Source organism: Pyrgilauda ruficollis, unplaced genomic scaffold, assembly GCF_017590135.1.
Source record: "Pyrgilauda ruficollis isolate IOZ18807 unplaced genomic scaffold, ASM1759013v1 scaffold46, whole genome shotgun sequence".
Taxonomy (NCBI): domain Eukaryota; kingdom Metazoa; phylum Chordata; class Aves; order Passeriformes; family Passeridae; genus Pyrgilauda; species Pyrgilauda ruficollis.
The window spans coordinates 726,234-743,080 of NW_024526155.1; the positions used below are offsets into that span (position 1 = coordinate 726,234).

At 52.2% G+C, this 16,847-nt stretch overlaps 1 protein-coding gene across 1 annotated transcript in view; it reads right to left on the bottom strand.

Annotated features, from left to right (window-relative positions):
• CBFA2T2 (CBFA2/RUNX1 partner transcriptional co-repressor 2) overlaps window positions 1-16,847 on the bottom strand; it is a 58,977-nt gene continuing 42,130 nt past the window's right edge. The window contains exons 2-11 of the mRNA XM_041478708.1: window positions 16,372-16,515; window positions 13,062-13,303; window positions 11,413-11,502; window positions 10,503-10,684; window positions 9,625-9,878; window positions 8,873-8,958; window positions 7,709-7,904; window positions 5,546-5,617; window positions 5,030-5,220; window positions 1-2,477 (exon numbers count right to left, since the gene is read on the bottom strand). Coding sequence (XP_041334642.1) covers window positions 2,190-2,477; window positions 5,030-5,220; window positions 5,546-5,617; window positions 7,709-7,904; window positions 8,873-8,958; window positions 9,625-9,878; window positions 10,503-10,684; window positions 11,413-11,502; window positions 13,062-13,303; window positions 16,372-16,515 — 1,745 coding nt within the window. The 3' untranslated portion in view covers window positions 1-2,189. The remainder of the gene's footprint in view (window positions 2,478-5,029; window positions 5,221-5,545; window positions 5,618-7,708; window positions 7,905-8,872; window positions 8,959-9,624; window positions 9,879-10,502; window positions 10,685-11,412; window positions 11,503-13,061; window positions 13,304-16,371; window positions 16,516-16,847) is intronic.

The window sequence follows — 16,847 nt, forward strand, 5'->3', positions numbered from 1 at the left end:
TGAATATAGTCTTTTTATTGACTACTTTTGAGTAGAACAAACTAAATACATCTGTAACAGTTTGGGTTCCTTTATACAGGACATTAAATAAGTTATGCACAGGAATGAAGTAACAAATTTCTATTACAGAATTAAATGTCAAAAAAAAAAAAATAGAAACCTTAACCCAATGTCTTCCCACACCCCAAGTTCACATTTATCATTCCATCTTTTAAAAAAACAACAAAAAAGAAAAGAAGCAATCATTCTAATCGTGACTGTTAGTATTTCATTCATTTACACTGGGGTTAATTTTAATACACAGCCATCAACGTTGCATGAGAATTATGGAAGACAATCTATTTACAAGCAGCTCCTTCCAGCCCTGCCCTGCTCCCCCTCCCCAGCCCAGCCTGGCATTGCCACCACACACCCACAGCGTGAGGCTGGGGCTGCAGGTGAGGAGAGGACACCACAGCCACGTGGGACTGACCTGAGGCTGTTCCACAAGTGTCCCTTAGGGCAGGAAGTCCCTTCCTGACAGCCCTAGGATGGGCTGCTGCAGGTCAGGGTGGCTCCAGTGCCACCCCACTGGGAGCTGCCTCAATGCCAGTGTGCTCCAGCATCAACTCCTGGGGACAGAGGAGAGACATGCCCAGGGCCACTGGAGCTGTGGGATTCACCTCAACACCAGGAGACCTTGTGGCTTTTTAACAAAACCTTGCAGACCAGCTCCATCCCACAAGAGCAGCTTCCCAAGGGGCCAGGGCTGGAGCAGCAGGTTCCCTGCTCACCCTCATGACAACTCATTACAGCTCCATTGTCGCCCTCCAATTGAAAAAGCGATCAAAAATGAATTGGGAATTACTTGCCTCATTGGGCTCCAGCCCAGCAGTGGCACACACACAGTCCCAAACACGGCTCTGCTGAAGAGAAGGATTTCTAGAGCCCCTGTGGGAGTTGGGAGCAGCTCCTGGAGGGCACGTCCCCTCCCTGCCACGGGCTGTGCCACTGCCACCCTGTGTGACACTCCTGGCCAGCCCTGCTGCAGGGCTGTGCTGTCACAGCCTGCACTGCCCTGGGTCCCCCCCGTCCCTTTTTCCACCCCACAGCAGGGACTCTGTGATGGACAGAGCTCCCCAGGCTGGCCCCCTTCCCCAGGGACCTTGTGATCCTCTGGTTTTGGGATCCTCTGATCCTGGGGTTTCAGGACAATCTCTGAAGGTGGATGCACATCCCTGGGCATCTCTGGATGCAGCACTGCAGGAATCCCCTGGAGCAGGGGATAAAAATCCACAAAGGATAGATACCCAGTCCTGCCTTTCTTTTACCAGTGTGAGTGGAGAGCACAGGCTGTAAACAACCTCTCGCACCAGTGAGGCTCCCTGGGCTCAAAAACAACAGCAGGAACTCACAAACCAGCAGCTTCCAGGCAGTGAAAAAACAAAACAAGGGCCCCCAGGTGGAAAGGGCACCTGCACCCAGCCCAGATCTGCTGTGCACGTGTTCCCCCAGCAGAGGCCCCACCCAGGAAACACCCAACTGTCTGTCTCACCACAGACCAGGATGAAACCCGGGCCATCCAGCAGTACCTCCCTGCCACTGCCTCTTGTTTTAGAGCAGACAAATCCCCTCCTCCCTCTCTGCAACCCTCAGCTGCCAGCCTGGAGGCAGGAGAAGTGGGCTCAGCTTTTGCCATTGCACAGAGGATGAGATGCTCCCGCTGGGAAACTGGCTCTGGTCTGTTCACAGCAACAACCGGCCCACACAGCCACCTGAGAGCAGGCCAGCTGCCTGGGAGCAGGGAAAAAACACGGATATTATGGAGGAAAGGTGGCACAAGGAGGCAGTGGTGGCTCTGACACCTTGGGAAGCGAGTCTGAGCATGCCACAAGGACAGGGCACCACACTATCAGCATCTCCGGCGTGTGCCAGCACTCTCCCCCAAGTCCAGGTCCCTCAAGCATGTGCCCAGTGTTCCCCAGGTCCTGACACTGCTCTGGTGTCCCCCAGAGAGGAGCAAGGAGATGCTGCAGGCGAGGCTCACCCCAGTCCAAGAGCCACAAAGGAAAAGGCAGGATGAGAGGGCAAAGCCGGAGGGTCGGCGCTCCGATGTGTCAAATATGTCAAGTGATAACAGTTGCTGCAGGGGGTTTTTCAGCTTCAAAACCCCAGGAACTCATCCAGTGGAGTGAAGCCAGGCCTCCCTCCTAGAGTCCGTTCGTGTCTATGGCTGTCACAGACGCTGGCGTGGAGGAGCGCGAGGTGGTGGCCGAGGTCTTCTCCAGGGCTGGGCTGGGGATGCCATCGAGGCTCTTGGCTGCCGCTGCCACCCGGCCCGTGGGCAGGGCCAGGGGCTTGCTCTGGCCGTGCAGGCCCTGCCCACAGATGCGGTGGTGCCTCTCCCAGTCCTTGTGCTGGCAGAAGGAGCCGCAGTACCGGGCGATGTTGCAGCCGCTGCACGTCTCGCTGGCCTTGCGGCCGCAGTTCCAGCAGCTCTGCAAGACCAAAGACACTGTGCTTGAAAGGGGGTCACAGAATCACAGAACCATGAGGTTGGAAGAGACCTCCACGATCATCGAGTCCAACCTCTGTGCTAACACCCCAACTAGACTGTAGCACCAAGTGCCATGTCCAGTGCTCAAGCATCTCAACATCCTTCCTAAACTGAGGGGCCAGAAGTGGACACAGTTTAGTTTCCCTGGGAGCTGCAGGATGGTGCTGACTCAGCTCTAGAGGGGACTGTTCATCCCCTCTGGCCCGGATTTGAGAATGTGAAAATGAGCAATCCATTAATTCCTGCTATTTCCCAGCTCTTTGCCAACGGTTCTAACCCCCACTGCTGTTTGCCCACAGCTGCTGTCACACTGCTCCAGGCACATCCTCTCCCCTAGACCCACCCGAATGCAGAGAGGAAACAGCAGGCATGGACTGAAAAACACGCTGCAGATGCTGCTATTGGGCCTTTTTATTTCCTGTTTTAAGCAGCTCTATTTTGGTCTTGCTCCCAGCCAAGCGCTCTCTCTCCGCGGGGATCACGGCGCGCTGCACAGGCACCATTTGCTCCGCACCCTGCCTCGCTGCACAAGAGGCTGGAACAGGCCAATTTGGAAAAGCAATTGCTCTTTTGAAAGCCTCCCAGCCAGGTGGAAGCACTGCCAGAGCCTGAGCTTCAACGTGGAAGCGGAGCAAGGCCCCTCTGGCCGTCGGGAGAGGTGTCAGCTGGTGGCTCCCGCGTGCCACCGCTTCCCTGGGAGCGCGGGGCAAGGGGCCAGCCCGGAGCGAGGGCTGCAGCTGCTCTGGGGAGGGGAGGAACGGGGGAGCAGCTTTCCTGCAGCTGGGCCAGGGCGTAGCAAACACGCACTGAGGAGGGAAGCTCAGCTGTGGGAACGCAGCTTCTGTCAGAGCTGGCCTTTGTGGGGACACGGCTGCTGCGACCACCATCAAAGAGCTGTGGGAGGGGGCTGCTGGGAGGTGCTGGGCTCCACCAGGCAGCCCTGCCGTGGGGAAGGGCTGGGAGATTCCCACTGCCAGGCTCAGCGCCAGAGCCACCAGCTCATGGTGATGTTTTATGGGCTGGCAGTGAAGCACCTGAGCGGTTCACTTTGGAGTGAGCTGCTCCAGAGCCTCTGTGTCCCCAAAGTCCTCCACCTTCCAGAAGAAGCAGGACTTGGGACCAAAAAGCCCCTACCAAATGCTGTAGTAGTTCATGGAAAACTGGGTCACTGCTTTGCAGCTGTTTACACTTCAAGTGTTTTTCAACTGTGTTGAAAAGGTTACAAGATGTGCCAGAACACAGGACAGCTTTTAGACAAGGGCTCTAGGGCTTGCACTGGGGTGCTCAGCAGCTCCTGAGGTCCCAGCCTGCTCCTCAGCACAGCTGGAGGAGGAGGACACTCCTCTGCTATTCCCCTATGGAGCAATCACTACTTGCTTCATTCCTTCCATGGCTTCCTGAGCAGTTCCACCCACTCCCATCATGCGACTGGTGCGTTCAACCCTCAGCAATTTCACTGGGAATTGCAGTATGGACATCATTCTCTGGAATGACACCTAGAAATTCCAGGGTTCTGGCTACACTTCTCGAGCCCCAGCTGAGGTGAAACCCACCAGGAGGAGGGGATGGATGTGCTACCCCCACATCCCAGCAGACATGAACAGCACAGTCCCATCAGATTTCTGCTCAGCAGACAGAAACCCTCTGCTCTTGTACATGTAGAGAAAATAGGGAGCAAAGCCTACACGGATGGTATGTGGTAGTGCAGGAATGAGCCATGTGATTCCCCTTGCCCAAAATCTCAAAAGCTCTACCAAGTGAACTTCCTGTTAAGCAACAGCGAGGGTGACTGATGACTGAAGAGTAGAAAGAGATTCTCTGAGGCACCCATTCAGCACATGGCACTGGCTATGACAAACCAAGATCCATCCCTTGTTATCCAACATGCAAGTGTGGTACAGACCACCAGGAATGTGCAACAGCCTTTCCTTCAGCCCAGCTTCTGCCCTGCCCTATTTTCAAGCCCACAAACAGCAATTTCTTTCCTGCAAAGATCAAGTACCCCACCATAATTTCTGAGCTAAACTGCTGCATGCACCAGCATCCTTTTCTCTTTGCTTCTACACCTCTTTCAATCCCACAAAATCCCTGGTCATTACACTGAGTCCAGCTCAGGGAACCCAGTGGCTGCACACACACGTGTCCACAGACATTGCTCAGGCTGAATCCCTGCCAGCAAAAGCTAAAAAGGATTTTGGATGATATTGGTGCACTGCTTTAGTTATTGATTGGAGAAAGACCAATCAATATACTAATCAATATACCAATACCAAAAGGTATTGAAAACAGGATGGAGTTTGAAGCCTCCTGGTCTAGTGGCAGATGCCCCTGCTCATGGCAGGGGCTTGGAATGAGATGATCTTTGAGATCTCTTCCAACCCAACCCATTGTGTGATCTACGATTCTGTGAAAAGGGGTGGGGGACCTGCAGGTTTGACCTGGAGACTCTGCAGCCTTGGCAAGCCCTTGCCAGGCTGTCCCCTGGCACCTCACCTCAGTGGACTCCTCCTGCTCGTTGATGACCAGGAAGGCATCCTCGGTGGCCTGGCGCTTGGCGTCGGCGATGGTCTGCTCCATGCGCGCCCGCTCCGACGCGATCATCTCGAACGCCTTCTGCTCCGCCTCGGCCACCGCCTTCTGCACCTCCGACATGGCCTGCCGCTTCACCTCGTTCACAGCTTCTTCTGGAAGGAAAGAGCAGCCTCACCCACCCACCCTGGGAGTGAGGGGAGCCTCCCAGAGAAACACAGCCCCAGCTGTGTGTTCCCAGCACCAGCATCCAACGAGCGGTGAGGCCAGGCTCAGCGCCACGGGATCCCCGTGGCATCACAGAGGAGCAGAGCCCTGTGGGAAAGCCAGGGTGGGGATGATGGCAGCCAGATGTGCACATCCTGGGGCATTGCTGCAGCTGGGCTCCTGCTGTTTCTGCACAGCAAACCCGCAGCATGTGTGCTTTGTGTTTAGCCCTGATGTGGCAGGATCCCGGCCGCGGTCACCGCCAGCACTCACCGGCTTTTTTCCAAATCTCCTCCGTGACGTAGCCCGTCCCCGACCTGCTGCTGAACTCCCGCAGGGAATCTGCTGGAAGAAGGGACACAGGGAAAGGTTGGCAAAGCCTCATCCCACCCAGCTGCTGCTCACATGCCCAGGGGTAGCTCAGGACATCACGGGGCAGGGAAGGATTGACCAGCTAAAACTCCAGCTCCAAGCAGAGCATTCCTACGGTTAAAGGCACTCCCCAAACACCCAGATGATAAATTGCAACATTTAATTAGCACCTTGCATAATTTATGACACTGTATAACCTATCTCCTGGTACTCTAAAACAACAGGCAATGCTTACAAATGTATGTTATCCAACTTCTGCACTGTCCAGAGGCTGTGAGCATCAATCTGCCTACCAGCAGTTTACATTAAGCACAGCACTTCCCAATCCCAGGGCAATTCAAAGGCTTGAACTGATGGAAAAACTGTCCTCCAAAACACCTGGAGATGCTGCTTGATGCTTAACTGAACCTTCTCACAAGAGCAATAGAGTTTGAAAATTATCCCTAGGTCCCACAAGGGGAGAAAGCAACAGCTTTCCAAATTTACATAAAAAATTTTAATTATATCGTCTTTAACAACATGGGGCTGGAAGTGTATTAGTCATGATATACTTAAATATAGAAGGGCTAAGAGCTGCCTGTGCCCCCCAGGCTGTCACATACACCCACTGCTCCTCAGGCTTGGTGGCAACTGGAGCCAGGGGCACTTGGATTCCTTGCAGGAGGATTCACTCTATATTTTGTATACAAACAAGTAGAATATAAATCAAATTGATATTTATTCTTGCTGGAAGAAATCCATCTTTATTACTGAATAATCAGAGGTTTTTTTCCCCAGAACTTGAATTGCAGTGGGTTTGTTTGGATGGAAATCAGAATTACACTGAAATAAATCAGCATTTTAGACTTATTTTTTCTATAGGGTCAAACCCCTGCATACTGGATGGGGAAACCAGTCAGCTTTGATAAAGTTGACTCATGATACAAAAATAGAATTAGTAACACAGGTAGCTATTACACTTACAAAAGCCTTTGGTATTTTTAGAATAAATAGACCTTGACATTTAAAATCCTTCAGGCAAGAGGGACTGGAAGGGGGAGAGTGGTGGAGAATAACACCTCTTCCCTCCTTTTCACCCCCAGCTTTGGACCAACTTTGGCCAGCAGCGACAAGGAAAGCATGAGCAAAAGTGCCTTTAGACACTGACAAAAACTGCTTCCTGTGTCACCTCTCTTCAAATCCTTGAGAAAATACTTAAGCACTGTGTGGATGTGACAGCCTGTTGTTTTTTGTTTGCTTGTTTTGGGATTTTTTTAGGGTTTTTTTTTTGTTTTTTGGAAGGCAAAAGCCCTGTTTATTTGATCCTCTGCTTTTTATACCTTAGTTCGCTAGAGGTGCACCTGACTGGTGATTTAATCAATACATTTCACACGATTGCCTAATTAACAAGACACTCATTTGTAAACAACCTTATGAGAAAAACAGCAAAACAACTTGTTAAAAAACACCACCTGCAGATTGTTTTAATATTTGACTATCATTATTTCCCTCCAGCTCCCTACAGCTTCCCTGACCAATTCATGAGAAAACTTATCCAGCTTTCTCTCTCTCTGACCAGGCTGTTATTGTATTTGCTGGGAAGTGTCCTGATGAAGGCAAAAATGATAAATCTGACTCCATGTTCTCAGAAGGCTAATTTATTATTTTATGATACTATATTATATTAAAGAATACTATACTAAAGAATACAGAAAGGATACTTACAGAAGGCTAAAAAGATAATAATGAAAACTGGTGACTCTCTCCAGAGTCCCGACACAGCTTGGCCCTGATTGGCCAAAGAGTGAAAACAACTCACAGCAGAACCCAGTGAAACAATCACCTGTGGGTAAACAATCTCCAAACACATTCCACATGAGCACAACACAGGAGAAGCAAATGAGATAAGAATTGTTTTCCTTTTCTCTGAGGCTTCTCAGCTTCCCAGGAGAAAAATCCTGGGCAAAGGGATTTTTCCAGAGAACGTGAATGCCACAGGCTGTCACATCCACAGCAGTGCTTAACCAAACTCATGCCGCGAGTGGCGCGAAGGTCCCTCCCTCCCTCCCTCCCTGCCCCGCTGTCCGCTGCCCGCGGAGTCGGCGCTGGCGGGGCTGTGCTGGCGGCTGAGCAGCTCGGTGCCCGCCTTGCGCGGCTCGGCCGTCTCGGAGCAGCGCCGCTTCCAGTAGTTGAGCTCCTCCCTGTCGGCCTCCTGGCAGCGCCGCAGCACCGCCATGGAGCGCCGCGTCTTCTCCACCATCTCCATGATGCAGTTCAGGGCCTGCGGGGGAAAGGGTCTCAGTCATCTTGGGTTTCACCCTAGAGGTGAAATCTCATCCCAAGCAGATGAGACAAGAGCAGGGTGGTTTCCCAGGGTTTGGGATGGTGCTGTGCCCAAGGAGACAGCACTAGGCAGGGTCACCACAAGAGGTAGCTCAACAACTCCAGGCCGTGCTCCTACAAGTGAGCACCCCACCACTCCCCACAGGATTAGGGGTGGTAACAATCCTGGGGTCAGTGCTCCAGAGTCACAGTCCAACTCCAAATATTCAGCTACAGGGCCTTTGCTCCACCCCAACACCATCCCCTCAAAAAACCCATTAGCTTTAAACCGTGAGGTCTCTCTGCATTTATGATCAAAGCTGAATTTTAATCCCATCTCTTTGACGGAAGCAGCTGTGAGGTGCCTGGAGGAGCTGCCTTGCTCAGAAGGAAAAACCTCAGCATAAAATCTGCCAGAAGCACCAGATCTTGCTGTTGGTGCCTTTTTTGGTCCATAAAACGCTGGCACCTCAGGGGAAAAAAGTATTAAAATACAGTAATGATAGGTTTACTCATTTTGTAAGTCCATATCCTGACTGCGCTTAGTGCATCTGTGCACTTGTGCTGTCCAGGGCTAGGGCAGAAAAGATCCCAGTGGGGATAAAGCTGAGTTTGGTTGTTCAGCCAGCCATGGCAGCACCTGGCCATGGAGGAGAAGCATTTTTGCAGGAGAAGTTCCCCAGCTCCAGACACTTCATCCACACCAATTTTAGTTACCACTGACCATGGGCAGAGGAAACCTGCCAGGAAAGTGCTACAGCTCCTCTCAGCCCTCCCCACCATCCACCTCCTTGTGGTGGATTGTTCCTCCACCAGCCACCAGGAGAGCCTGGATATGGTATCAACAAGGAAATCACCAACTGGAGCAGGTGGAACACTGGGTTGCTGCTTCCCACAGAGCTTCCCACAGCCCCTGCAGTTCCTTACGTGATCGAGATGCTTCCACTCATCCGCCCACTCCCTCTCTGTCAGGCGGTGATCCACCAGCTCATCCTGGTAACCTCCATTCAACCCTGCAACAAAACACAGCCACAGAGGGATTAGATGGACCAGTGGAGAGAGAAGTGGCCCCAAAGCAAGAATAAAGAGCTCTACTTCCAGCTCCACATAGCTGGGATTTTAAAACACATCTCCAGGTGGCAGCTCTACAGGGGTAATTCTGTGCTGGTGCTTTTTTATCCCTGTCTGCTTCACTGTCTGGGAAGTGCTACAATCCATTTGTGGCTCCAGCTCTGACCTGCTTGTGGAGCTGATTCTCCTGTTATAAATCCACAGCAGCTCAGAGCCTGTGATTCAGGCTGTTGTGTTGGAAAAACATCATGCACCTCCCACACATCCCTTGCAGAAACAGGGCAGGGGGTCAATCTCTACTCTCCTGCTTAGGGAGATCTTGGAAAAGTTAATTTCTATTTCCCTGCCCTCTCTTCCTGCCTGCTGGGTTGGCAACACTCAACTCACACGTAAGTCCTTCCTCCTCACCCTCAATGACTCCAGCCTTCATACAGGGAAATACGAACTCTCAATCCTCCCGTTTGTCACTTCCCATGGGGAGCTGTTTCCTCTGAACTCCCTGCAAAGACTCAGCTGTGAGGACATGCCCAGCATCAACCATCTTTGGGTACAAGTGGCCAAGCAGAGACCAACACCAAAGCTCAACCAGGAACCCTCCAGGCTCTCACCAAGCCCGCTGTGCCTGTCCCGGATCTCTCTGTGCTCCAACATCTTGCTGGGGTCCCTGTAGAGGTGGGAGGTGGCAATATCTTCCAAGGTGTAGTGCTGGAGGGGTGGTGGGGTGGGGTGGAACTGCCCGCTGGGGTTCATCAGGGGGATGGTGAGGGCAGGGCTGTGCCGGGGCGCGGGGCTGATGGTGCAAACTCTCTTGGCCGGAGGCTCTGTTGGCAGCGGCTCCCTCTCAAAGCTGCTGTCTTCCCTCCTGCAATCACACCAGCAGAGACAGCCATTCCTTAGCATCCCATACATGTGCTCAGAAAGATGCAGATTTGGAATCAGCAGGGTTTGGGCAGCAAGGATTCTACCACGGGGTAAATGCAGAGAGCTCAAACAAATGCACTCAATTTGTGAGGCGATGCACAAAGCGACCCCGTCAAAGAAAAGGGTTCAGGATGCCTGAGTGTTGTGATTCATCTCTCTGAGCATGACCAAATTAAAATTTCACAGTTTTTATAAATTTGAGGCATGCTCCACATAATTGCATAACAACTTTTATCTTGGAATAAAACGTGGTGAAAATGAAGCGCATCCTTCCCAGCCCTGCCAGTGCCTCCGCTCATTGCCTTGGGGGTGGGAAACTGCTCAGCTCTCTGGCTCGGGCTTTTCAGTGCTACCCAAAAGTCCCTCTGGGACACACCCTGCCTGAAAGAGGAACACAACCTGAATTCATAGTGCAGTAGGAGCAGTCATTGGAGTCTTAGAACAGCCACAATTGTTGTTGAGACTGATAAGATCAAGAATGCCGCTTAAAGCTTTGCCAGCAGCAAACATAAAACAAAAATCACAACTTCAACAACTGAGCAGAGTGACAAAAGCTGTGTTTCACCTGTCTGGACTGTGCCTCTTGCCATTGCCATTGACCTCGATGAGCAGCTCGGAGGAGTCGGCAGGAGACGTGGTGTTGGTGTTGAGCAGGATGTGCTCGTGCTGTGCCAGGTACTGGGAGGGCGTTTGCTTGGCAGCACGGGCACAGTGCAGCAGCTCCCGCTGCAGCAGAGGCAGGTTGGCCTGGAAAACAAGCACAGGGTTGGATTACAGCAGGGCAGGGGTTTCCAGCTGTTCCAGAAGGTTTGGTTTTCATTACTAGCTCAGAGCAGTAACACCTGTGACCCATGACCCCCACTCAGGGTCCCCCAGCTCCTGGTGTCTGCACTGTCAGATTTACCTGTGTTTTCCCAGGAGCCTGATGTTGGTGGACCCAAAATCCAGGTGTTACAGAAAGCACTGTGTGCTTCCAGCATCTAGTTACCCAGAGATGCTGTGGAATCCCCATCCCTGGAAGTGCTCAAGGCAAGGCTGGACAGGGCTTGGACCAACCAGGTCTAATGGAAGGTGTCCCTGTCCATGGCAGGGGGCTGAAATGAGATGAGCTTTAAGGTCCCTTCCAACCCAAACCATCCTGTGATTCTGTGATTTAACCATCCCAGACAGACTCTGTGTGCCAGCACTTCAAACATTCTAGATCTGAACATTTGCAAATAAGATTACAGGCTCAGAAGCTGCCACATGGAGCTTGGTTTGCCTCCTTTATCTCCAGCACACAAGCAGACATATGTGGCACACAGCACAACGCCAGCCAGTCCCACACGGCCAGCGCTACGCTCTGTGCAGTCTGTCCTGGGCTCCAGCAGAATTGCTGTGGTGCTTGCAAGGAGAGCTCTCCCAGCAATGTCACAGTGCCAAGAGGCACAGGCAGGCACACGGAGTGGCAGCAAGCCCCAGCAGCTCCCTGTCACCTTCAGGAAGGGGATCACAAACGGCCGCAGGGGGAAGTTGGTCGCCTCTTGCAGCTTGCAGTGAAATTCCTCGATTGTCACCGTTGAGTTCTGAGAAAAGAAATTAAGAAATGAAATGGCAATTTGTTCTTATTTTTAGACATGTGGGAAATGGCTCCAAATGAACAGAACTGGGAGGGAAACAGCATCTGCTGCTCCAGGACTGACAGTGTTTGCATTGGATCCTGCTGGATGCAGCCAGCCAGGCTCAGGCCAGCAGAGCAGGAATGCTGCAATAGGAGAGGGGTGGGAACTGCCTGGGTGAGCACCCCCCACCTCCAGAGTGGGAGGCAGAGGCTGACTCCAGGGCAGCAGGACCCAGCTGGCATCTGCTGCATGCTGGGGCAGGCTGTGGAGAGTCAGACTTTGATCCCAGCTGCTCAGAACTGCGCACCTTCCTCTCCTTCAGTTCTCATCTAACCCATCCATGGAGGCTCAGCAGCCTTCTGCTCACTGTGGTTCCCCCCGGTCCAGCCCTGCCTCCCCCAGGGCTGCTCAGGCTGGGGAATCCCTGGGACAGCAGTATTTGATAATCTGCATATGCAAAACTCACCCCTGCAGCAATAAGCACAATCAGGGGTGAGAACAACAGCCAAAGGGACCTGGACAGCTTCTCCTTCCCTCCCCAAAAGGGTAGGCTGAGGTACTGCCCTACATCCATGGAATTAAGTATGCTACATAAATACAGCAGCAGCATTTCACATCCAGTGCTTAAGCCCTGGGAGTGACCCAGAGGACATGGACAGACTGAGGTTTGCCTTGGAAGCAGAAATGCTCCAGGCTGCTGCAGTCTAGCTCCCTTCAGGGCCTGCTGAGCCTCAAAAGAAAATGTGCCAAAAAGCAGAGATCAGTGCAGGAGCCCCATGGGGTGCCCCACGGGACCACAGCTGCCCAGGGCCTCAGTCCAAGGTCACAGAATGGTTTGGGTTGGAAATATCCTTAAAGGCATCTCATTCCACCCCTGCCATGGACAGGGACATCTTCCACTGTCCCCAGGTGCTCCAAGCCCTGTCCAACCTGGTCTTGGACATTTCCAGGGATCCAGGGGCAGTCACAGCTTCTGTGGGCACCCTGTGCCAGGGCCTGCCCACCCTCACAGGGAAGAATTTCTTCCTTATATGCAATCCAAACCTCCTCTTTTTCAGTTTAAAGCCATTCCCTCTTGTCCTGTCACTTCATGCCTTTGTAAAGCAGGTGCAGTATCATGTCTAATGCACTGGACAGCATTTCTCCCAGTTATTCTGTATAAATGCAAACACTGGATACAATTCTACAGCAAGACCTGTTCATTTGGGTTTGAAGGGTGTTCTCATGGCAGGGGTTAGGAATGAGATGATCTTTCAGGTCCCAAATAAACCATTCTGTGATTCTATGATTTCCAGAAAAGCTTTGTCCAATTCCTTCCAGCTTTCCTTAAGTTCAGCTGCACACAATCTCGTGGCCTAAGCCACCGGACCAACAGCTTTTTGAAACACAGCAAAGAAAAACTAAATAATTCATTTTCTCAGGAAGCACAAACATAAGAGTCTTGCTGAGCAAAGATGCAAACACACAACACTGTGTGCCAGGACCTGGGAAAAGCCAGCAGCCTGGGATGGTGCAGGACTTACCACAAGTGCCAGAACGAGGGTCCGGACCTTCTCCCCGATCTCTGGTGAGATGTCATTCCCAAACTGCTGCAGAGTGGTGAGGAAACGCTTCAGCTTGCTGAGCTGCCGGGCTCCACACGTGGCTGGGAGCTGCTGGTTGGTCAGTGATGAGGAGGAGGATGAGGAAGGGCCGTTGCTGAACCTCTGGGGTGGGGATGGGGCCCCGTTCAGTGTCGGGGGGGAATGGTTTATTCCGTTGGGCACTGCAAAGGGGAGACAGAAGCCATGCTGAGCACCAGGCGGGCACATCCCTGTGGTCTGGTGCTGAAGTGGATCCATCCTGCAGCCAGGAGGCTGCTGCTGCTGCTGAGGGGCAGCTCAGGTGGCTCCACCTCGCCCGAGGAGGGCTGGCAGAGCCTGCCCTGCGCCTGCCATCCTTCTCTGGGGATTTTCAGGGAGTTTCACAAACACAGTTGTTTTTTCCAACCTGGCCCCATCTGCAACTTTGCCTCCTGTAAGTGGTGAGCATGTCGAAACAGACTGAAGGGCTGGAAGTTTGGGAACTCGGCAAGGGATTAGGATAAATTGTTGACATCCCCATGCTGTGGTTGTGCAACGTCGAGCTCTGTCTGATGAGCAGCTGTGCACTGGGGCCCCAGCTTGGTATAAACCCAGAATTTCAGAGTGAAAAGCACATCACTGGAAATAGAGTCATAGCTGATCCTTAAAAACCCAGCCCTGAATCCCTTATGAATTTAAGTGCTGACAAGGGGGGCACAAGGTATAAAAGCCATTTCAAGTGATGGTGTTCAGAGCAGCCCTGAAACCACCTGGCAGAGCTGCCCCTTGCCTATGGGAGGAGCAGAAACTTGCAAGAAAAGATGCCAAAATTTCTGCTGCAGCTTCACGAGGATCATACCAAATCCTGATGAACCCAGGAGGGGTTTTTCAGAGAAGACAGGAGGTACTTGAACAGTTAAACCACTCTGGGGCATGCCAGGGTTGGAGGCTGGAAAGGCTCCACACACCTGGACCTTTGCGGTGAGCACAGGAGGGAAACTTAACCAGAGTCAGTTAAGATGCAAGGAAAGATAAAGCTACAGAGACCAACAAAGGTGGTTCCTGCTAACCAAGGGGTGACAGCCCTCACAGACAGATGAAGAGATGAAGGTGACGGCCAGCACTGAGAGAATGGAGGTACAAAGGCAATGTGAGCTCATACCTTTTGTTATAGAGCAAAGTAACCTAAAAAACTCCTGTTTTTCACACACGCTCCCAAAGCAGCACGGCCACAGGGATGTCAGGATGTTCCCACAGGTACAGCTCCACAGAGTACATCACAGCCATGTGAAAGGCAAGGCCTTTCTGGTAATTACTCATAAAGGCCTTTATTTCACTACAAAAGGTTTACAAATAGGGTGAAGCTGCCAAGAGAAGCTCCTCTCAAACAGCAAAGGCTGTGCAGCTCTGTGCTCTCTGGTGGCCACAACTGAGGCGCTTTCCCCCTTCTCTATTTCACTTCCTCTTATTCTTTCAGATGAAAGCCTGGGGAGAGCAATGGGCTCTATTTATACCTCAGGAGAAAGAGGGGCTGTGAGACACCCCTGGGGCTGTGGGAGACCCTCGGGAGAGGCTGCCAAGCAGGGAGCAGAGGATGCAGGGGGACAGGGGGATGCCGTTAGACACGGCCCCGTAACCGCGCTCTGCGTTTTTGGGCTCAGCCCTCCTGACCCTCTGCCAACGGCACCACCGCAGGGCAGCTGGCACTTATCTGATCCTGCACATCACCAGGACCTGCTCCACCACAGACCACACAGCAGGGCTGGCACCTCGACTTCCAGGTGAGAGCACAGCGCTGCAGCAAGCGAGGCAGCGTACCACAGCCAGTGGGATTGCTGGTTTGGGGACAGCAGGATGATGAAACTCCTGGGAACAAAGTCATCATCTAAGGCTACTCTTAAATTCTGCCTTAGGTCCTACACAGTCAAAGGTTTTCCTGCTTCTCCAACCCTCTGTCAGTGATCCACAGGCAGGCATGGCTTTGTTCCAAATGCTCCACCTCACCTGCCCAAGCCATGGCAGGTCACACCCCCAGCGAGTGACCAAGACCCTCTGGTGCAACTGAGAAATTAAAAAGCAAGAATGAACTTCACCACAGGTCACATCTCATGTGTCTTGGAAAGAGGCAATTAAGTCATCTGCAATCAGCAGATTCAGGCTTCTTGGCCCTTAACAGCGTGCCAAGCATCCTCATTGGAAAAATTAATTTCTGTCACTTTGCTAATGGTCTTTTTCTGCCCGAGCAAAAGGAGAGCCATTAAAAACGCCTGAGCACATAAAGATGGGGACAATGTGTCTGGTGGGATAACCCAGTGATTAGTGCTGCTGCCAGCACATCACAGTGTGTCCTCCAGGAGGCTGGGCTGGATATCTCCGAATCCCAGTGCCAGCATGGAACTCTGAGATAGCCCAGACACTGTCATGGACAGCACAGCAACGCAGAACCAGCTAGGGAACACTCTGTGCAGGGAAAAGGGGAGAGGAGAGCATGGAAAATATGTACATGCCACGTGTGGGGGTCAGATAACTCCATGCCCAACAAAGTAAAGCAGCTTTGCTCTGGAACAATGCTTTTAAAAAGACATTAAATGGCTTAAATGTTGGCTAAAGAAGGAAAAAAAAAGACTTTTTTATGCTGTAAGAAAAGGCTGAAGGTCCTTTCCATCCATGGAGTCACCTCTGAGCAAGACTCAGAGAGAAGTGGGTGCAAGGCTGTGCTAAAGCTGGGCAGGATCAGGACTGACTGTGGCTTAATAGGAAAGATTATAAAGAGAAGATGGAAAAAAGAGAATCTGGATGGACAGCAAGGAATTTTCAAGGCTGGGAAATTAAAAAAATGAAAAAACTTTCTAATCTCAGCTGCAGGAATGCTGCCTGCAAAGTGAGATACAGCAGAGTGGGAATTAACTCCTCCAAAAGATAAAGAGGAAAGCCCAGCTCTTGGCTTGCTTGAAGCTGACCTGATAAAAGACTCAATTTCTTAAGGAGTTTATGGTGAAAATCAAGGCTGCACCTGCAAGAGAAAGACTCAAGGCAGCACCAGGAGCAAGGCAGGAGCAGGCAGGGAGGCAAAGGGGGATTACACAGCCTGTTTTATGTCCTGCATGCACTACAGAACTGCAGGAAAGCCCCGGTCCCCCCTCCCGCACAGCCAGGCAGCATCACCCGCCGTGCCCTGGCTGATGGCTGGGACATCCCAGCGAGTTCAGCGAGCAGAGCCTTCCCTGCTGGCTAGAGCTGGTCACAGGACAAGCAGCAATACTGGGCTTACGTGCAGTCGGAGTGAAGGACATGGGCCGGGGGCCGCCGGCGTTGACGGGGGGCAGTGGCGGCATGTTGGGAGGAGAGGACCTGGACTGTATCTTCACTTCCACGGGCGATCCGGGCATCACTGGCACCCTCTTCTCACCAGCAACTGTACCAAGAGAAGGTGGCAAGACTTAGTGACAGTACTGACACGCATTTCCCCACCCAGCACGCCGGGAACAGTTGCAAGGGTGAAGATAAGAGCTGGGGGAAGTCACGCAAGGCTCCCACGCTGCTCTGCAGGGCCCCGAGCTGGGGACAGGCACCAGAGATCATGGTCTGCAGTGTCTGTGCTCACCATCCCAGCCTCCTGACTCCATCTCCTCACCCCTCATGCCCAAAGATGCTGCTCAAAGAGTTTCTGTTTATTTGCTTTGCCCCTGTTTAAGATCTCTCTGAGCCTTTGCAGAGGAATCACAACCTCTGGGAGCCATGCAAGCA